General features: G+C 34.4%; 1 protein-coding gene across 2 annotated transcripts; it reads left to right on the top strand.

The window, feature by feature from the left end:
• The first annotated feature begins 396 nt into the window (after positions 1–396).
• Positions 397–10,844, top strand: LOC111230059 (nectin-2-like). 2 transcript variants are annotated; one of them, XM_022756619.1, is made up of 11 exons: positions 397–444; positions 588–832; positions 4,724–4,830; positions 5,239–5,488; positions 6,131–6,424; positions 6,603–6,720; positions 7,370–7,518; positions 8,632–8,738; positions 9,358–9,607; positions 9,888–9,994; positions 10,411–10,844. In XM_022756619.1, exons 2-11 carry the CDS (start codon positions 745–747, stop codon positions 10,675–10,677), a joined length of 1,737 nt encoding a protein of 578 aa, XP_022612340.1. In that variant the 5' UTR covers positions 397–444; positions 588–744; the 3' UTR covers positions 10,678–10,844. The 2 variants fall into 2 exon arrangements, with proteins under 2 accessions (XP_022612340.1, XP_022612339.1); XM_022756618.1 differs by having other exon boundaries at positions 400–444; positions 8,629–8,738.
• Positions 10,845–23,485: the final 12,641 nt, after the last annotated feature.

Below are 23,485 nucleotides of genomic sequence, written 5' to 3'. Positions count from 1 at the left end.
AACGGACCGTGGCCGCTGTTTGCTAATTGTATTTGAATATTGTCACAATAGAGCAGTTTAACCAAACTATATTTATGGTGTTGAGATACCTTTTGTGGGTAGAAAATTAAATTAATTAAATTAAACATAACAGAACATATTCTTCGATCTATAGACTTCTTTGGTATAATAAACGATTTCATTTGGAGTCACTAGCAGTGACTTTTAAATTAATTACATTTTTATTATCTCTGATTTTATAGAGGGATTTGTGGAGTTATGATGTGCCGGCCTATCACAATAGATGGTGCTATTGTAACATTATGGAAACTCCTCGCAGACAACCCTCGTCACCCCCACCCTCTCCCCACCCCCTGTCAATCAAGCAAACCCACATGTGACTCTTGCAATATGGTGGCAGTAGACCTGCGTTCAGAGGAAAATTCATGATGTCGGCTGGAGCAGGTAAGCTAATTTTGTAAAACAGTTTTAAGTCAAACTTTACGTCATCTTTTTACTTGTTGATTGAGTTATAGGCCTAGACGATGGGCCAGCATTATACCAGCCTTATTAACCAAGACTAAATTCTTTGAACCACTTGTTCCCAGAGGCTCCTCCCACTGTAGCTGGTCCCAGTTACCTTTTGGAAAGTTGGGCTGTGACGCCTCTCATACTGATGACATCACTCAGTCATTCACACACAGTCGGACTGCTCATCTTTAGCATTTATGTCGGAGAGACTGAACGCCTGGTTCCTAATCAACCATGGCGAAACATGATGCCAGAAATTGGCATGACTGCACAAAAATGATCGGACTGCTCTGCTTGGTCGCGTCGATACTTACAGAACAAGGTAAGAAATGTTTTTTTTTTTTCTTTTTTTTAATTGACATGTTTGTTTGGCCTTTTGACTAAATACATTTTTTAATCATTTAAACCATTGTGTGTGTGTGTGTGTGTGTGTGTGTGTGTGTGTGTGTGTGTGTGTGCGCGCGCGTCTGTGTGTGTGTGTGTGTGTGTGTTTATATGTAAGATTGAAACAACCATTGTTGATTCAGCTGATTCAGTAATAGTGATGTTCACCTTGGACTGTCAGTCAGGGCACGCAGGACACTCAGATTCAATTAACTCTTCTTTACAACTTGTATGGTAAGACAACTGAACAGTTCTACAACCAGCAGGCTTACAGGACATCCAAATGCTGCACAGTTTCTCAGTTTCTGAGTCTTCCACATAATGCAACCACAGAAACCCTACCAGAAGGTCAACGCCTTCACTGCCCAGCATCTTGGGCTAGTTGACCATTCATATCTTTTTCATATCTTTTCACATTCATATCTTTTCTTGAGACCAGTGTCTGGCCTCAAGAAAAGATACAACCACCTAAAAGATGCAAGAGGGCCAGCTGCTCCTTTGTTTGGACTGCACCTGGCTCTCCTAGCAATCCCGAGCGCACTCGTGAAACTCGGCTGAAGGCCTATAGAGGCAAGTCTTTAACAATAATAATAAGGATAATAATCTTTATTTATAGAGCACTTTTCAAAACCCACGTTACAAAGTGCTTTACACCAAGAAGCAGAATAAAATAAAACATGCAAGTCATGTAAGGCAACAGAAACAAGCAAATCAGAAATGCAATTAAAGTGTCTTAGCATTATAGTGCAGATAAACCAAAGGCAGTGTCACCAGCAAGAGGGCGAGCTGTAAAAATCAATAAAACCATAAAAGTAAAGAGTAATCTTGACAAAAAAAAGTCTTTGAGGTGCTTGTATTTTTTTCTTAAGGCAGGGCACTTGATATGAATGTGCAGGTAGCCCAAGGCGCTGTGCAGAGAAGGCGGTGACCATCTGGTCGGAGATTAGTGGTTGCATTACGGGGGAGGCTTGGAAAGAAACGGAGGCACCATGCAGCGTTTGGATGTCCTGTCAGATTGTTCTCAGAGAAAGGTCTTCGGGGTTGCTTGTTACTTCCAGCTGCTGAGCTGCAGCTGAGAGCAGCATAGTGCGGTCAGATCCATCATTTAAGACAAGTAGGCCTATGGACAGCTTTCCATACTACTACTGAGCCTAATAATTTAGACAGCTTTCTATTATTGCTTGTTATTTCACCAGGTAGGCAAGAGAAAAAAGTGATTTCAGCTCAGTGGCAGTGTTTAATGGCCGCCTAGAAATGAAGTACCTCTTATCCAGCAATTAAGTAGCACTGGATAAAAAGCTTTTTAATACATATATTGAAAACATTTCAGGAGGAGACACTTTTCCTTTTTAAGAAGCTTTGATATTGATGAAAATAATATTGATCCTTAACATCTGCAACATCTTACAAGCTTTCTACTGATATTTTGATAAAGAGTTTCAGTGAAATGATTTTGCTTTTTATTACCAATGACCAGAAACACAAAGTATCCATCAGGTTTATTGTTGACTTGGCAAATATTATTACACGGGGCGGATGAACAAACACAACTGAGTACACACAGCCACACACACATACACATACAACTGGTGATGAATCAGGGAAGTGACCTGAGGCTGCGTCGGAAGTCAGATGGCGTTCCAATAACAGGGAGGAGCCGTCACGTCGCTGGATGACAGTGCATGTATTTGTTGTTTCCTTCAGGTAGTGGTGTGTATCGTCCTCATCGGCAACCCTGTTATCTTCCGCAGACATCAGATCTGAAGACACCCTTTTTTTTGTCACTCCCTGCTCATTTAAGTGACTCTTTAGAAGAAGTGATTTTATTTTTATTTAGGCTAACTCCCATCAGTGGCCTGAGCTTCTTCAGATAGACTTATTAGAATCTTTATTGGCTGTCTCTGTGTTCATCTGCTCTCTCTCTCTCTCTCTCTCTCTGTCTCTCTGTCTCTGTCTCTTTGCTTGCATCTCTGCGAGGGTTGGTTGGTAAACTGAGCATCCTCTGACAGGTGCCCTCTCGTCTGAGATTAGAAGAGAAGAGGGAGAGGAGTTGGAGAAGGAGGGGGTGGGTTCACGTCACTTTGATGACTTCAGCCTGGAGAAATCTGTTTCTGGACAGGCGTGTGGCTGCATCTGTGTGGCAGACTGCAGGCGTGGGTGTGTGCGCAAGCGTGGACGCCACATTTGTATGCTGAATGCTCACAGCTCGGCCTCTGATCTTGTGGAAATCTGGGATCAGTGTGGCAGATCCGCCTGCTAATCAGCACTCAGGGCGCGTGCACAGGAACATCAACCTGTGCTTCGCTCTGAAGGCTGGAATATCACCGCGCTCTGGATTTAATCGCTCCAGAAATCGCTTAATGGGAAACGTTAGGTGCAGTCTAATTTGAGGATGTTGAGATAAAACTTTGTTGTGAGTGTGTGTGAGGTTGTGACAATGGTGGTGTTTGTGTGTGTCCTGTGCACATGACTGAAACACTGATAAGAGATATCGAGCGCCACTTTGCCCCTGCGCTCTCAGATGATAAGATTACAACAAGGCCAGATCACCGGTGGCTCTTTGCACTTTACCCTCTCTGGTCTCTCCTCTCTGTGACCAGTGAGTATTCATGGAGACATACGGCACAGCGTCACTGGGAAATTCATAAGGGGGAATCATCACTCATTCCTGGTTCCCCTTTGAGGACTGCGCTAATTAGCCGGCGTCTGTGATTAGTTGGCTTGTGTTTGATCTGCTTCACTCCTCTCCCTCTCTGTTGAAAAGGCTGCCTGCCTGTGCCGCGATTTGGCTGAGGTGCACCAAACACACTCGGGCAGACACACAAAGACTCAAAAACAGACACACAAAGATGTACACACCGGCAGATTTTTCCCTGCCTTTTGGAGACACTGCAGGTGGCCTCAGAGACACAGTATCCAGGAAACAGCCACACACACACACATGAATACACAGTTTTTTCACTAACCTCAAAAAGCAGTCTCCCCATTGGAAACTAAATTTTTGTCCCCACTGTGACACAAGTCCCCACGGGTTAGTGTGTATTCAGGTTGAATTCCCCACCAAGATATGAAAACAAGCACACACACACACACACACACACACACACACACACACAGGCAGCTGGAGCTGTCCCCTGGCAGGTCGTCATTACATTGGGTTGGAGCCGTCTTTGTTTACCATCTACCCTCTTAAGGCAGAGTGACACACAGAGGATTGGGAAGTGAGGGATAGATAGAGGGGGGTATGAACAGACAGAGATGGCCCTGCCATGCTCCAGTGGCCAGCTTCAAGGACAGACTTCAATATCGTAGTCTCCGTGTAATTAGACAGTGCTCCGTCATGCACCAAAGAATTGCTCTTATTTGTGTCGTATTAAATGCAGCATGGATATCCCCTACTGTGCTTTGCCATTGAGACCTAATGCAAAAGGGGAGCAAAGGGGGATTTGTACAAATTTAATTACATTCATAACTTGGCCATCTTTAGCTGTAATCACTCAGGGTTAAGTAAATCCACTTCTCAGCTAGCCACCCACGCAGGAAGTGAGATCCGATCACAAGTGTTCACTCGAGACGCATGTGGAGATGCATTCTAATGCCAGGTGTGAACTGACATGCTTAGAGCTTTCCACTTGTGATCGGATCACCGAAGACGCAGTAGGTCTGAACAGGGCCTCAGTCACTGTACACATCCTAACAATTGATTCTGTGCCTGCTCCACCACAGGTCATGTGGATCTATGAGCCAAAGGGTGGAGGAAACATCATCATTGCTATGTTTTGCTCCATCTTTGATTCCAACTTCCCTAATTCTTTGTTTCTTCTCGTAGCAATTGGTCGGCAAGTGGAGGTGGAGCCAGTAGTGGAGTCGTATCCTGGCCAGACAGTGAACCTACGCTGTTCCTTCACTGATGCCACTGGGATTCAACTCACAATGGTCAGATACACACAGACATGATGCAGGTGTTTTTTTTCTTTTTGCTTCTTTATACCACCACACTCTTACCAACTCTGAACTGGGTTTGTGACATGAAATTCTAATGAAAATGTCTGTTACATCCTGAAATTGCAGCTCTTCTTGCTGACGTGACATAATATAAATTGTTGAAATTGCTTGGGACTACAATTTGCTTTCACAATTGAAGTGAACAGACATTGGCCATTAAGTGAATATACAACTTAATGCTTGACTAAACAAATGGGTATTCTCCTCTAAAAGTATTTGTCAATTACAGCAAAATGTGGATGTCTCAAACACTCTCCAGTGTCAGTAATTTTTGCAATGAGGAATGAGGCGTGTTGTTTTTCTTAGTCACATCCTAACCCTGTGCCTCCTCCACCACAGGTCACATGGCTCTACGAGCCGAAGGAAGGGGAAAGGATCAACATCGCTGTGTTTCACCCCAAATTTGAACCCAACTACCCCGACTCACCTGTGAAGGGCAGGGTCAGCTTCTCACCCAGTCCCCCAAACCTGGACAGCCCTTCCATCCAGATTAGTGATGTTAGGATGACTGACGAGGGGAAGTACATCTGTGAATATGCTACCTACCCAATTGGCAACGAGCAGGGTGTCACCTATTTGGTCATGCTGGGTAGGTCACTAACATAATCTACATACTGTGTTCATACTGTCTATAGTGAGGGTGTGCATACTTACTTTTGCCTTTCTCTCTCTTTTTCTCTCTCTCTCGCCCTCTCTCATATATATGTGTGTGTGTATTTAAATGCAAAGCATTATACGCACCTTCTCTCTCTCTTTTTCTCTTTCTCTCTCCCTCCCCTGAAGGTAGTATGCAGGTTAAAAGCTTGTCCAGCTAGGTTTAATTGCTGTTTTAAGTGGTATTGTCAGATCAATTGTGTTCTTGTTAATGCAATGGAACCATTGGTCTAACCTTGGCCCAGCACCAGTGCCTCTTCTCCACTCTCTTCTCTCTCCAACGCATCATGCCTCCCCGCCTCCCCTCAGGCTCTATATTGATCTGGCTGCTTGTCATGCCTGCTGTCAGCTTCTGTCCTGCCCGCTCTCCTCTGATCCCACACTAGTATCACAGAGGGCAATTGAGGAGGTATGAGGAGTTGTTTATCAACAATGGTGCACATTATCTTTTCCCTCTGCCATCTTATTTCCATTTTATCAATCTCTACATCCTTTAATCTTCTCTCTGCCACTCTGTGTCCCTTCCTCTCTCCATCCACCCTCCATCCTTGCATCAATCTGTCCATCCATCCATCAGCTAAGCCTCAGAACTCGGCCTCCATCGTAACAGTGGACGCAGGCACTAAGCCAGTCGTTGTGGCGCGCTGTGAGTCTGTAGATGGCCGTCCCGCTGCCCAGATCTCCTGGGTGACCACAGCCAATGGCAATGGGACAACAGTGTCTAAGCCGGGCGTCGACAACACCGTGACAGTGACCAGCGAGTACCGCCTGGTTCCCACAGCAGCAGATAATGGGAAAGACATCAGCTGTGTGGTGGCACACAGGACTCAGACCAAACCAGAGAGCTTCCCAATGAAGCTAGCAGTTCAATGTAAGACAAGACACACACACACACACACACACACACACACACACACACACACACACAACCTAATTAATTCCTTTGGTGTTCATACTCTAACATGATTTCAAACCTTGGAGTGACTAATTGAACTCCTTGCTATTTTTTTTTTCTCCTCCCTTCCCCCGTTCATCTGTCCTTCCTTCAGACGCCCCTCAGGTGACAATTGTGGGTTATGACAATAATTGGTACGTGGGTCGTACAAATGTGGTGCTCACCTGCCAAGCAACCGGAAACCCCGTACCGCTCTCAGTCCAGTGGAAGACGTGAGTATCAGCACATCCTGGAATCTCTATAGTCTTGTCTTCTCTTGCTCTGTCTCTTTTTCCATACGTCTCTTGTTTTCTCTTTTGTTTCATTTTCTGTTTTTTTCCTTCATTTCTGGGTCCAGAGTCTTCTCAGAGCTGTAATCAGCGCTTTTATTATTGCCACTACAGCCCTGTGCTCTGATTATGGAGATAGCCGTATAATTTCTCATAATGGACTCTGTGACTTGAGATTTAACCCTCGCATAATGAGAGACGCAATATGAGTCCCTTTCTCCCTTTTTCCTGCATTATCAGCTATTAACATAACTGTGACAAAATTTGAAGAAAGTCTGGAACTTTAAAATGGGAGAGATGAGATTTTGGGCTCGGATCCAGCAGTTTAGATTTTCCCCCTGTCCCCACCGTATTCTCCTCCACTGTGTGATAATGGATTGCCTTTTGAAGAGGAGAAACTGATTGGTTTTGTACTGATTGCACAAGATTAGTGGATTTTGATGACATTGCACAAAACAGCATATTTCCGTACATCTGTCTAAATGCTCTCACTGCGCTCAAAGTCAAACCACAATCCTATTCTCATTTTATTTTGCTTTTTTGCTTCTCCCTTTTCGTCTTGCTCACGGTGAATATTCTCATGTCCCTGCAGTATGTCAGGAGAGATGCCAGACACAGTGCAGATCAGAGACAACGAGCTGAAGGTGCTGAAGGTGGACGAGGCTGTCAACACCACTTTTGTCTGCGAGGTCAAGAACCGCATCGGGACCAGCAGGGATCAGGTCACAGTCTTCGTCAGAGGTTAGTTGAGGAGCACAAAAAAAGCACACACCACAAAACATGCACACAAAAAGGTAAATAAACAAATGGTACTCAAGATGTAGGTCAGATAACATTTAGAAATAATGAATAAATTTTAAAAAAAGTACAATGTGTGGTTTTTGTCACAAAAACAATTCGTAAAAGATGTGTCCCTTTTCTTTACTTCTCTGTTAGGAACAATAGTATTCAAATCATTGCTGTCATCATAAATGCATTAAAACCAAGACTAAGGGCATTTTCACACCTATAATTTGTTTGTTTTGCTCCAAATCAACTGTTGACTCTGTAAACTAGGAGCATTTTCCCTTGGGTCACAAATCCAAGCCAATGATAATGCATCACTACAAACCACATGAGAATGGTCACTACACTTATTGGTCAGATGTGTCTGAAGTGGGAGCAAGAAAGTAAATACAGGAAGAAGGTACCTCGTTCCTTGTTGCTAGTCAAAGACAGACCTGGTTCTGCCTCACATGTCACATGAACACACACACATATCTGTGTTTGGGAACTGTCATGGAATATGAGTGCGAGTCTTCGTACGTCTTATGTGTAACATTCAATTCCCTGGCGCTGTATAGAGTCTCATAAGGCCAGCTCTGTCTCAGCTCTGGAGAATTAGCTTCTAAAAATGTATGTGTGTTTCTCTTTATAGCTATTGCAAAGTTGATGTTTGGTCAATTATAAGACAGGGCATAGATATGACATTTTTAAATTAATTTCACAACCACTACAACTAAAAGAAAGTTGTGCAGTGCTTGTATTCACACAACCGCTCCTTGCCCCTTGCATATAGAGCTGGGGAAGTGAGATCCGATCACAAGTGTTCACTCGAGACGCATGTGGAGATGCATTCTAATGCCAGGTGTGAACTGACATGCTTAGAGCTTTCCACTTGTGATCGGATCACCGAAGACGCAGTAGGTCTGAACAGGGCCTCAGTCACTGTACACATTCTAACAACTGATTCTGTGCCTGCTCCACCACAGGTCAATTGGATCTATAAGACAAGGGATGGAGAAAGCATCATCATTGCTATGTTTTGCTCCATCTTTGATTCCAACTTCCCTATTTCTTTGTTTCTTCAAGAAGCAACAGGTCAGCAAGTGGAGGTGGAGCCAGTGGTGTTGTCATATCCCGGCCAGACAGTGAACCTACGCTGTTCCTTCAATGATGCCACTGGGATTCATCTCACACAGGTCAGATACACAGAGACATGATGCAGGTGTTTTTTTTCAGTTAGGATTTGATTACTTCTTTATACCACCACATTCATATCAACTCTAAACTGGGTTTGTGATATGAAATTCTAATGAAAATGTGACACAATATAAATTGCAAAATTTGCTCTCACAATCGAAGTGAACAGACATTGGCTATTAAGTGAATAGAAATTTAATATGTGACTAAAGAAATGGGTAATTTCCTGTCAAATAAAGTATTTGTCAATTATGCATCAACCTGTTTCTGCAGGTGTGTGAAACAGCTGGATAAGAGCAATTCATTTCAATCAAAATGAACCTAAAATGATGATGCTGTTCATTTGGCACATTAAACCTTAATCTAACAAATCATAGCTCACAGAAATAATCCTGAGGCTTGTAATAGTTTTTATCATATCATGAGCATGAGAGAGCGAGAGAGAGAGAGTACTGCTCCTGAAAAATTCACATCCATATTCATACCTGTGCCACTTATTTGATTATAATGCTGTGTACGCTGCCCTGTGGAGTTTACAGCAAAAATTTGGATGTCTCAAAACACTCTCCAGTGTCACTTATCATCCTAACCACTGACCCTGTGCATCCTCCACCACAGGTTATGTGGACCTACGAGTCGAAGGATGGGGAAAGGATCTACATCGCTATGTTTCACCCAAATTTTGATCCCAACTACCCCGACTCACCTGTGAAGGGCAGGGTCAGCTTCTCACCCAGTCCCCCAAACCTGACCAGCCCTTCCATCCAGATTAGCGATGTTAGGATGACTGATAAGGGGAAGTACATCTGTGAATATGCTACCTTTCCAGCTGGCATCAAGCAGGGTGTCACCTCTCTGGTCATGCTGGGTAGGTCACTAACATAATCAACATACTGTGTGTATTCTGTCTATAGTGAGCGTGTCTATACTTGCTTACGCCTTCTTCTCTCAGTCAGGAGAAATAGGTTATAAATAGTGGGTGTTAGGAATAGGGAGGGAGTAGATTAAAGAAATGGAAGGAGAGTGAATTTTAGGGGACAGTTTAGGGTTTGAGTGTGTTTGCACTGCTTCTCATAATTGTTTGTTTCACAATATGTTTTGCCCGATCTTTGATTCCAACTACCAAGATTCTTTGTTTCTTCTCGTAGTAACTGGTCAGCAAGTTGAGGTGGAGCCACTGGTGGAGTCGTATCCCGGCCAGACAGTGAACCTACACTGTGCCTTCACTGATGCCACTGGGATTCATCTCACACAGGTCAGATACACACAGACATGATGCAGTTGTTGTTGTTTTTTTCAGTTAGTATTTGATTACGTCTTTATACCACCACACTCATACCAACTCTGAACTGATTTTGTAACATGAAATTCTAATGAAAATATCTGTTCCATCCAGAAATAGGGGGATTGAATGTGATAATGAACACATGTGTTCAACTCTACTTGGATATACAAAGAGCATCTGAAAAAATCCTCACATACATATTCATATCTGCTCCATTTATTTGAGTATAATGCTGTGTATGCTGCCCTGTGGAGTTTACAGCAAAATGTGGATGTCTCAAAATGCTCTCCAGTGTTGTTTATCAATGCCATGATGAATGAGGCCTGTTGTTTTTCTCAGTCACTCTAAACATCCTAACCACTCACCCTGTGTCTGCTCCACCACAGGTCGTGTGGATCTATGAGCCAAAGGAAGGAAAAAGGATCAACATTGCGTTGTTTCACCCCAAGTTTGAGCCCATCTACCCCAACTCACCTGTGAAGGGCAGGATCAGCTTCTCACCGAGCCCACCAAACCTGGCTAGCCCTTCCATTCAGATTAGTGATGTTAGGATGACTGATGAGGGGAAGTACATCTGTGAATTTGCTACCTACCCAATTGGCAATGAGCAGGGTGTCACCTCTCTGGTCATGCTGGAAAGGGCATTGAAATAATGAACATACTGTGTCCCTATCATCATTGGGTTGGTTACCCCTGGTATCTGCTCATATGCATATATTCATTACCAAAACAATTATATTTCTTGAGCTGTAATTAACATTTTTTTTGTGTCATGGAAATTGTGTGTTTCCTTAAGCAGAAATGAACAAATAAATGATGATACAACAAACAGTTGTCTTTTGTATTTTTACCAGAGTGTCATTGGTGAGGTCTGACAATGGAGTGCAGTTATAGTTTCGTATTTATAATTAAATCATATCATAGGGAGGCACACATGCTAGCCTTGAGCTCAGCCACCTTATCTTTGAGTTGATAAACGTGATGAGAATTGAACATTGCCTCATTATCTCATACAAAGTTTTGTATCAAGTCACTGAAAGGTACCATGGTGACTTGTGTGCCTCAGGTCATTTTAAAGGTCACACACGAAAAAAGTAGTATAGTAAGGCATGAAATGTCAAAAAACGTCATAGTATAGTAAGGCATAAAAAGGTCAAAAAACGTCATAGTATAGTAAGGCATAAAAATGCCAAAAAACGTCAAAGTATAATATGGCATAAAATGTCAAAAAACGTCATATGATAGTATGGCATGAAATGTCAAAAAAACATCATAGTATATTAAGACATAAAAGATGATAAACACATCATAGTATGATAAGGAATAATACGGCATAGTATAGTAAGGCATGAAATGTCAAAAAACGTCAGTATAGTAAGGCATAAAAAGGTCAAAAAACGTCATAGAATAGTAAGGCATTAAATGCAATAAAAAGGTGATAGTATTGTAAGGCATGACATGTCAAAAAACGTCATAATATAGTATGGCATAAAATGTCAAAAAAACATCATAGTGTATTAAGGCATAAAAAATCATAAAAACATCATAGTATGGTAAAGTAAAAAAAAGTAAATAAAACGTCATAGTATAATAACACATAAAAATGTTATAAAAAGGTCATAGTATAGTAAGGCATAAAATGTCATAAAAGGGTCATAGTATAGTAAGGCATGAAAATGTCAAAAAATGTCATAGTATAGTAAGGCATAAAATGTCAAAAAAACATCATAGTATATTAAGACATAAAAGATCATAAAAACATCACAGTATGGTAAGGAATAATACGACATAGTATAGTAAGGCGTAAAAATGCCAAAAAACTTCATAGTATAGTATGGCATAAAATGTCAAAACAAAATTATAGTATATTAAGGCATAAAAGGTCATAAAAAATCATAGTATGGTAAGGTATCAAATTAAATAGTATTTTAAGGCATAAAATTGCCAAAAACGTCATATTATAATATAGCATAAAAATGCTAAAAAACGTCATAGTATAGTATGGCATAAAATGTCAAAAAAATTTATAGTATATTAAGGCAAAAAAGGTCATAAAAAAGTCATAGTATAGTAAGGTATCAAATGAAACAGTATTTTAAGGCATAAAAATGCCCAAAAACTTCATATTATATTATGGCATAAAAATGCCAAAAAACATCATAGTATAGTATGGCATAAAATGTCAAAAAACTTCATAGTATAGTAAGGCATAGAAAGTAAAAAAACGTCATAGTATAGTAAGGTATAAAAAGTTAAAAAAATGTCGTAGTATATTAAGGCATAAAAGATCATAAAAATGTCACAGTATGGTAAGGAATAATACGACATAGTATAGAAAGGCATAAAAGTGCCAAAAAAACGTCATAGTATATTAAGGCATAAAAGGTCATAAAAAATCATAGTATGGTAAGGTATCAAATGAAATAGTATTTTAAGGCATAAAATTGCCAAAAAAATGTCATATTATGATATAGCATAAAAATGCTAAAAAACGTCATAGTATAGTATGGCATAAAATGTCAAAAAAAATTGTAGTATATTAAGGCATGAAAGGTCATAAAAAAGTCATAGTATGGTAAGGTATCAAATGAAACAGTATTTTAAGGCATAAAAATGCCCAAAAACGTCATATTATAATATGGCATAAAAATGCCAAAAAAACGTCATAGTATAGAAAGGCATAGAAAGTAAAAAAACGTCATAGTATAGTAAGGCATAAAAAGTTTAAAAAAAATAACATAGTATATTAAGGCATAAAAGATCATAAACACATCATAGTATGATAAGGAATACTACGACATAGTATATTAAGGCATAAAAATGCCAAAAAACCTCATAGTATAGTATGGCATAAAAATGTCAAAAAATGTCATAGTATAGTATGGCATAAAATGTCAAAAAAACATCATAGTATATTAAGGCATAAAAGATCATAAAAATGTCACAGTATGGTAAGGTATCAAATGAAACAGTATTTAAAGGCATAAAAATGCCCAAAAACGTCATATTATATTATGGCATAAAAATGCCAAAAAACATCATAGTATAGTATGGCATAAAATGTCAAAAAACGAAATAGTATAGTAAGGCATAAAAATGCCAAAAAACGTCATAGTATAGTATGGCATAAAAATGTCAAAAAATGTCATAGTATAGTAAGGCATAAAATGTCAAAAAAACATCATAGTATATTAAGGCATAAAACATCATAAAAACGTCATAGTATGGTAAGGAATAATACGACATAGTATAGTAAGTCATAAAAATGCCAAAAAAACGACATAGTATAGTATGGCATAGAAAGTAAAAAAACGTCATAGTATAGTAAGGCATAAAAAGTTAAAGAAATGTCGCAGTATATTAAGGCATAAAAGATCATAAAAACGTCATATTATGATAAAGAATAATACGGCATAGTATATTATGGCATAAAAATGCCAAAAAACGTCATAGTCTAGTATGGCATAAAATGTCCAAAAACGTCATAGTATAGTAAGGCATAGAAAGTAAAAAAAAATGTCGTAGTATATTAAGGCATAAAAGATCATAAACACGTCATAGTATGATAAGGAATAATACGACATAGTATAGAAAGGCATAAAAATGCCAAAAAAACATCATAGTATAGTATGGCATAAAATGTGAAAAAAAACTTATAGTATATTAAGGCATAAAAGGTCATAAAAAAATCATAGTATGGTAAGGTATCAAATGAAATAGTATTTTAAGGCATGAAAATGCCAAAAAACATCATATTATAATATGGTATAAAAATGCTAAAAAAACGTCATAGTATAGTATGGCATGAAATGTCAAAAAAATATTATAGTATATTAAGGCATAAAAGATCATAAACACGTCATATTATGATAAAGAATAATACCGCATAGTATATTATGGCATAAAAATGTCAAAAAAAAATTTATAGTATATTAAGACATAAAAGGTCATAAAAAAGTCATAGTATAGTAAGGTATCAAATGAAACAGTATTTTAAGGCATAAAAATGTCAAAAAACGTCATATTATATTATGGCATAAAAATGCCAAAAAACGTCATAGTATAGTAAGGCATAGAAAGTAAAAAAAACGTCATAGTATAGTAAGGCATAAAAAGTAAAAAAAAATAACAGTATATTAAGTCATAAAAGATCATAAACACGTCATAGTATGATAATGAATACTACGGCATAGTATATTAAGGCATAAAAATGCCAAAAAACCTCATAGTATAGTATGGCATAAAATGTCAAAAAAACATCATAGTATAGTATGGCATAAAATGTCAAAAAAACATCATAGTATAGTATGGCATAAAATGTCAAAAAAACATCATAGTATAGTATGGCATAAAATGTCAAAAAAACATCATAGTATAGTATGGCATAAAATGTCAAAAAAACATCATAGTATAGTATGGCATAAAATGTCAAAAAAACATCATAGTATAGTATGGCATAAAATGTCAAAAAAACATCATAGTATAGTATGGCATAAAATGTCAAAAAAACATCATAGTATAGTATGGCATAAAATGTCAAAAAAACATCATAGTATAGTATGGCATAAAATGTCAAAAAAACATCATAGTATAGTATGGCATAAAATGTCAAAAAAACATCATAGTATAGTATGGCATAAAATGTCAAAAAAACATCATAGTATAGTATGGCATAAAATGTCAAAAAAACATCATAGTATAGTATGGCATAAAATGTCAAAAAAACATCATAGTATAGTATGGCATAAAATGTCAAAAAAACATCATAGTATAGTATGGCATAAAATGTCAAAAAAACATCATAGTATAGTATGGCATAAAATGTCAAAAAAACATCATAGTATAGTATGGCATAAAATGTCAAAAAAACATCATAGTATAGTATGGCATAAAATGTCAAAAAAACATCATAGTATAGTATGGCATAAAATGTCAAAAAAACATCATAGTATAGTATGGCATAAAATGTCAAAAAAACATCATAGTATAGTATGGCATAAAATGTCAAAAAAACATCATAGTATAGTATGGCATAAAATGTCAAAAAAACATCATAGTATAGTATGGCATAAAATGTCAAAAAAACATCATAGTATAGTATGGCATAAAATGTCAAAAAAACATCATAGTATAGTATGGCATAAAATGTCAAAAAAACATCATAGTATAGTATGGCATAAAATGTCAAAAAAACATCATAGTATAGTATGGCATAAAATGTCAAAAAAACATCATAGTATAGTATGGCATAAAATGTCAAAAAAACATCATAGTATAGTATGGCATAAAATGTCAAAAAAACATCATAGTATAGTATGGCATAAAATGTCAAAAAAACATCATAGTATAGTATGGCATAAAATGTCAAAAAAACATCATAGTATAGTATGGCATAAAATGTCAAAAAAACATCATAGTATAGTATGGCATAAAATGTCAAAAAAACATCATAGTATAGTATGGCATAAAATGTCAAAAAAACATCATAGTATAGTATGGCATAAAATGTCAAAAAAACATCATAGTATAGTATGGCATAAAATGTCAAAAAAACATCATAGTATAGTATGGCATAAAATGTCAAAAAAACATCATAGTATAGTATGGCATAAAATGTCAAAAAAACATCATAGTATAGTATGGCATAAAATGTCAAAAAAACATCATAGTATAGTATGGCATAAAATGTCAAAAAAACATCATAGTATAGTATGGCATAAAATGTCAAAAAAACATCATAGTATAGTATGGCATAAAATGTCAAAAAAACATCATAGTATAGTATGGCATAAAATGTCAAAAAAACATCATAGTATAGTATGGCATAAAATGTCAAAAAAACATCATAGTATAGTATGGCATAAAATGTCAAAAAAACATCATAGTATAGTATGGCATAAAATGTCAAAAAAACATCATAGTATAGTATGGCATAAAATGTCAAAAAAACATCATAGTATAGTATGGCATAAAATGTCAAAAAAACATCATAGTATAGTATGGCATAAAATGTCAAAAAAACATCATAGTATAGTATGGCATAAAATGTCAAAAAAACATCATAGTATAGTATGGCATAAAATGTCAAAAAAACATCATAGTATAGTATGGCATAAAATGTCAAAAAAACATCATAGTATAGTATGGCATAAAATGTCAAAAAAACATCATAGTATAGTATGGCATAAAATGTCAAAAAAACATCATAGTATATTAAGGCATAAAAATGCCAAAAAACGTCATAGTATGGCATAAAATGTCAAAAAAAAATTATCGTATATTAAGTCATAAAAGGTAATAAAAAAGTCATAGTATGGTAAGGTATCAAATGAAATACTATTTTAAGGCATAAAAATGCCAAAAAACGTCAGCGTAGAGTAAGGCATAGAAAGTTAAAATATCATCATAGTATTTTAAGGCATAAAAATGCCAAAAAACGTCAGCGTAGAGTAAGGCATAGAAAGTTAAAATATCATCATAGTATTTTAAGGCATAAAAATGCCAAAAAACGTCAGCGTAGAGTAAGGCATAGAAAGTTAAAATATCATCATAGTATTTTAAGGCATAAAAATGCCAAAAAACGTCAGCGTAGAGTAAGGCATAGAAAGTTAAAATATCATCATAGTATTTTAAGGCATAAAAATGCCAAAAAACGTCAGCGTAGAGTAAGGCATAGAAAGTTAAAATATCATCATAGTATTTTAAGGCATAAAAATGCCAAAAAACGTCAGCGTAGAGTAAGGCATAGAAAGTTAAAATATCATCATAGTATTTTAAGGCATAAAAATGCCAAAAAACGTCAGCGTAGAGTAAGGCATAGAAAGTTAAAATATCATCATAGTATTTTAAGGCATAAAAATGCCAAAAAACGTCAGCGTAGAGTAAGGCATAGAAAGTTAAAATATCATCATAGTATTTTAAGGCATAAAAATGTCAAAAAACGTCATATTATATTATGGCATAAAACTGCCAAAAAACGTCATAGTATAGTAAGGCATAGAAAGTTAAAAAAACATCATAGTATATTAAGGCATAAAAGATCATAAACACGTCCTAGTATGATAAGGAATAATACGGCATAATATAGTAAGGCATAAAAATGCCAAAAAACGTCATAGTATAGTATGGCATAAAAATGTCAAAAAATGTCATAGTATAGTATGACATAAAATGTCAAAAAAACATTATAGTATATTAAGGCATAAAAGATCATATATGGCATAAAAATGTCAAAAAATGTCATAGTATAGTATGACATAAAATGTCAAAAAAACATTATAGTATATTAAGGCATAAAAGGTCATAAAAAAGTCAAAGTATGGTAAAGTATAATACGACATAGGATAGTAAGGTATAAAAATTCCAAAAAAAGTCATAGTACAGTATGGCATAAAATGTCAAAAAAAAAATACAGTATATTAAGGCATAAAAGGTCATAAAAACGTCACAGTATGGTAAGGAATAATACGACATAGTATAGTAAGGTGTAAAAATGCCAAAAAAACGTCATAGTATAGTATGGCATAAAATGTCAAAAAAAAATTATAGTATATTAAGGTAACATAGTATGGTAAGGTATCAAATGACACAGTATTTTAAGGCATAAAAACGCCCAAAAACGTCATATTATATTATGGCATAAAAATGCCAAAAAACATCATAGTAGAGTATGGCATAAAATGTCAAAAAAACGTCATAGTATAGTAAGGCATAGAAAGTAAAAAAACGTCATAGTATAGTATGGCATAAAATGTCAAAAAAACATCATAGTATATTAAGACATAAAAGATCATAAAAACGTCACAGTATGGTAAGGAATAATACGACATAGTATAGTAAGGTGTAAAAATGCCAAAAAAACGTCATAGTATAGTATGGCATAAAATGTCAAAAAAAAATTATAGTATATTAAGGTCATAAAAAAATCATAGTATGGTAAGGTATCAAATGAAATAGTATTTTAAGGCATAAAAATACCAAAAAAAACTTGATGTTATAATATGGCATTAAAATGCTAAAAAAAGTCATAGTATAGTATGGCATAAAATGTCAAAAAAAAAATTATAGTATATTAAGGCATAAAAGGTCATAAAAAAGTCATAGTATGGTAAGGTATCAAATGAAACAGTATTTTAAAGCATAAAAATGCCCAAAAACGTCATATTATATTATGGCATAAAAATGCTAAAAAACGTCATAGTATAGTATGCAATAAAACGTAAAAAAAAATTATAGTATATTAAGGCATAAAAGGTCATAAAAAAGTCATAGTATGGTAAGGCATAAAATGAAATAAAAAGGTGATAGTATAGTAAGGCATAAAATGTCAAAAAAACATCATAGTATAGTATGGCATAAAATGTCAAAAAATGTCATAGTATAGTATGGCATAAAATGTCAAAAAATGTCATAGTATAGTATGGCATAAAATGTCAAAAAATGTCATAGTATAGTATGGCATAAAATGTCAAAAAATGTCATAGTATAGTATGGCATAAAATGTCAAAAAATGTCATAGTATAGTATGGCATAAAATGTCAAAAAATGTCATAGTATAGTATGGCATAAAATGTCAAAAAATGTCATAGTATAGTATGGCATAAAATGTCAAAAAATGTCATAGTATAGTATGGCATAAAATGTCAAAAAATGTCATAGTATAGTATGGCATAAAATGTCAAAAAATGTCATAGTATAGTATGGCATAAAATGTCAAAAAATGTCATAGTATAGTATGGCATAAAATGTCAAAAAATGTCATAGTATAGTATGGCATAAAATGTCAAAAAATGTCATAGTATAGTATGGCATAAAATGTCAAAAAATGTCATAGTATAGTATGGCATAAAATGTCAAAAAATGTCATAGTATAGTATGGCATAAAATGTCAAAAAATGTCATAGTATAGTATGGCATAAAATGTCAAAAAATGTCATAGTATAGTATGGCATAAAATGTCAAAAAATGTCATAGTATAGTATGGCATAAAATGTCAAAAAATGTCATAGTATAGTATGGCATAAAATGTCAAAAAATGTCATAGTATAGTATGGCATAAAATGTCAAAAAATGTCATAGTATAGTATGGCATAAAATGTCAAAAAATGTCATAGTATAGTATGGCATAAAATGTCAAAAAATGTCATAGTATAGTATGGCATAAAATGTCAAAAAATGTCATAGTATAGTATGGCATAAAATGTCAAAAAATGTCATAGTATAGTATGGCATAAAATGTCAAAAAATGTCATAGTATAGTATGGCATAAAATGTCAAAAAATGTCATAGTATAGTATGGCATAAAATGTCAAAAAATGTCATAGTATAGTATGGCATAAAATGTCAAAAAATGTCATAGTATAGTATGGCATAAAATGTCAAAAAATGTCATAGTATAGTATGGCATAAAATGTCAAAAAATGTCATAGTATAGTATGGCATAAAATGTCAAAAAATGTCATAGTATAGTATGGCATAAAATGTCAAAAAATGTCATAGTATAGTATGGCATAAAATGTCAAAAAATGTCATAGTATAGTATGGCATAAAATGTCAAAAAATGTCATAGTATAGTATGGCATAAAATGTCAAAAAATGTCATAGTATAGTATGGCATAAAATGTCAAAAAATGTCATAGTATAGTATGGCATAAAATGTCAAAAAATGTCATAGTATAGTATGGCATAAAATGTCAAAAAATGTCATAGTATAGTATGGCATAAAATGTCAAAAAATGTCATAGTATAGTATGGCATAAAATGTCAAAAAATGTCATAGTATAGTATGGCATAAAATGTCAAAAAATGTCATAGTATAGTATGGCATAAAATGTCAAAAAATGTCATAGTATAGTATGGCATAAAATGTCAAAAAATGTCATAGTATAGTATGGCATAAAATGTCAAAAAATGTCATAGTATAGTATGGCATAAAATGTCAAAAAATGTCATAGTATAGTATGGCATAAAATGTCAAAAAATGTCATAGTATAGTATGGCATAAAATGTCAAAAAATGTCATAGTATAGTATGGCATAAAATGTCAAAAAATGTCATAGTATAGTATGGCATAAAATGTCAAAAAATGTCATAGTATAGTATGGCATAAAATGTCAAAAAATGTCATAGTATAGTATGGCATAAAATGTCAAAAAATGTCATAGTATAGTATGGCATAAAATGTCAAAAAATGTCATAGTATAGTATGGCATAAAATGTCAAAAAATGTCATAGTATAGTATGGCATAAAATGTCAAAAAATGTCATAGTATAGTATGGCATAAAATGTCAAAAAATGTCATAGTATAGTATGGCATAAAATGTCAAAAAATGTCATAGTATAGTATGGCATAAAATGTCAAAAAATGTCATAGTATAGTATGGCATAAAATGTCAAAAAATGTCATAGTATAGTATGGCATAAAATGTCAAAAAATGTCATAGTATAGTATGGCATAAAATGTCAAAAAATGTCATAGTATAGTATGGCATAAAATGTCAAAAAATGTCATAGTATAGTATGGCATAAAATGTCAAAAAATGTCATAGTATAGTATGGCATAAAATGTCAAAAAATGTCATAGTATAGTATGGCATAAAATGTCAAAAAATGTCATAGTATAGTATGGCATAAAATGTCAAAAAATGTCATAGTATAGTATGGCATAAAATGTCAAAAAATGTCATAGTATAGTATGGCATAAAATGTCAAAAAATGTCATAGTATAGTATGGCATAAAATGTCAAAAAATGTCATAGTATAGTATGGCATAAAATGTCAAAAAATGTCATAGTATAGTAAGGCATAAAAATGCCAAAAAACATCCTATTATAATATGGCAAAAAAAGGCCAAAAAACGTCATAGTCTAGTATGGCATAAAATGTCAAAAAACGTCATAGTATAGTAAGGCATAGAAAGTAAAAAAAAATGTCGTAGTATATTAAGGCATAAAAGATCATAAAAACGTCATAGTATGATAAGGAATAATAAGGCATAATATAGTAAGGCATAAAAATGCCAAAAAACGTCATAGTATAGTATGGCATAAAAATGTCAAAAAATGTCACAGTATAGTATGGCATAAAATGGCAAAAAACGTCATAGTATAGTATGGCATAAAAAGGTCAAAAAATGTCACAGTATAGAATGGCATAAAATGTCCAAAAACGTCATAGTATAGTAAGGCATAGAAAGTAAAAAAAAATGTCGTAGTATATTAAGGCATAAAAGATCATAAAAACGTCATAGTATGGACAGGAATAATACGACATAGTATAGCATGGCATAAAAATGCCAAAAAAACGTCATAGTATAGTATGGCATAAAATGTCAAAAGAAATTATAGTATATTCAGGCATAAAAGGTCATAAAAAGTCATAGTATGGTAACGTATCAAATGAAATACTATTTTAAGTCATAAAAATGTCAAAAAATGTCATAGTATAGTAAGGCATAAAATGTCATAAAAAGGTCACAGTATAATAAGGCATAAAATAACATAATCACGTCCTAGTATGATGAGGAATAATACGGCATAGTATAGTAAGGCATAAAAATGCCAAAAAACGTCATAGTATAGTATGGCATAAAAATGTCAAAAAATGTCATAGTATAGTATGGCATAAAATGTCAAAAAAACATCATAGTATATTAAGGCATAAAAGATCATAAAAGAGTCATAGTATGGTAAGGAATAATACGACATAGTATAGTATGGCATAAAAATGCCAAAAAAACGTCATAGTATAGTATGGCACAAAATGTCAAAAAAAAATTACAGTATATTCAGGCATAAAAGGTCATAAAAAGTCATAGTATGGTAAGGTATCAAATGAAATACTATTTTAAGTCATAAAAATGCCAAAAAACGTCATAGTATAGTAAGGCATAAAATGTCATAAAAAGGTCACAGTATAATAAGGCAAAAAATGTCATAAAAAGGTCATAGTATAGTAAGGCAAAACAATGTCATTATAATTACGCATAAAAATGTTATAAAAAGGTCATAGTATAGTAAGGCATAAAATGTCATAATAAGGTCATAGTATAGTAAGGCATAAAATGTAAAAAAACGTCATAGTATAGTAAGGCATAAAATGTCATAAAAGGGTCATAGTATAGTAAGGCATAAAAAGGTCAAAAAACGTCATAGTATAGTAAGGCATAAAATGTCATAAAAGAGTCATAATATAGTAAGGCATAAAAAGGTCAAAAAACATCATAGAATAGTAAGGCATAAAATGTCATAAAAGAGTCATAATATAGTAAGGCATAAAAAGGTCAAAAAACATCATAGTATAGTAAGGCATAAAATGTCATAAAAAGGTCATAGTATAGTAAGGCATAAAAACGTCAAAAAACGTCATAGTATAGTAAGGCATTAAATGTCATAAAAGAGTCATAGTATAGTAAAGCATAAAAACGTCAAAAAACGTCATAGTATAGTAAGGCATAAAATGTCATAAAAGAGTCATAGTATAGTAAGGCATAAAATGTCAAAAAACGTCATAGTACAGTAAGGCATAAAAACGTCAAAGAACGTCATAGTATAATAAGGCATAAAAATGTCAAAAAACGTCATAGTATAGTAAGGTATAAAAACGTCAAAAAACGTCATTGTATAGTAAGGCATATAATGTCAAAAAAGGGTCATAGTATAATAAGGCATGAAATGTCAAAAAACGTCATAGTATAGTAAGGCATGAAATGTCATAAAAAGGGCATAGTATAGTAAGGCATAAAATGTCAAAAAACGTCAAAGTATAGTAAGGCATGAAATGTCAATAAACATCATAGTATAGTAAGGCATAAAACGTCATCAAGATGTCATAGTATAGTAAGGCATAAAAAGTCATAGTATAGTAGGCATAAAAAGTCATAAAAATGTCATAGTATAGTAATGCATAAAAAGTCATAAAAACGTCATAGTATAGTATGGCATAAAATGTCAAAAAACGTCATAGTATAGTAAGGCATAAATGTCATAAAAGGGTCATAGTATAGTAAGGCAAAACAATGTCAGTATAATTACGCATAAAAATGTCATATAAAGGTCATAGTATAGTAAGGCATAAAAACGTCAAAAAACGTCATAGTATAGTAAGGCATAAAATGTCATAAAAGAGTCATAGTATAGTAAGGCATAAAAAGGTCAAAAAACGTCATAGTATAGTAAGGCATAAAATGTCATAAAAGAGTCATAGTATAGTAAGGCATAAAAAGGTCAAAAAACATCATAGAATAGTAAGGCATAAAATGTCATAAAAAGGTAATAGTATAGTAAGGCAAAACAATGTCAGTATAATTACGCATAAAAATGTTATAAAAAGGTCATAGTATAGTAAGGCATAAAATGTCATAATAGGGTCATAGTATAGTAAGGCACGAAATGTCAAAAAAGGTCATAGTATAGTAAGGCATAAAAACGTCAAAAAACGTCATAGTATAGTAAGGCATAAAA

The sequence above is a fragment of the Seriola dumerili genome, unplaced genomic scaffold (genome assembly GCF_002260705.1).
Source record: "Seriola dumerili isolate Sdu_G_001 unplaced genomic scaffold, Sdu_1.0 BDQW01000258.1, whole genome shotgun sequence".
Lineage (NCBI taxonomy): Eukaryota > Metazoa > Chordata > Actinopteri > Carangiformes > Carangidae > Seriola > Seriola dumerili.
The sequence above is the reverse complement of the archived record's forward strand: the minus strand, read 5'-3'. Positions and strand labels throughout refer to the sequence as shown.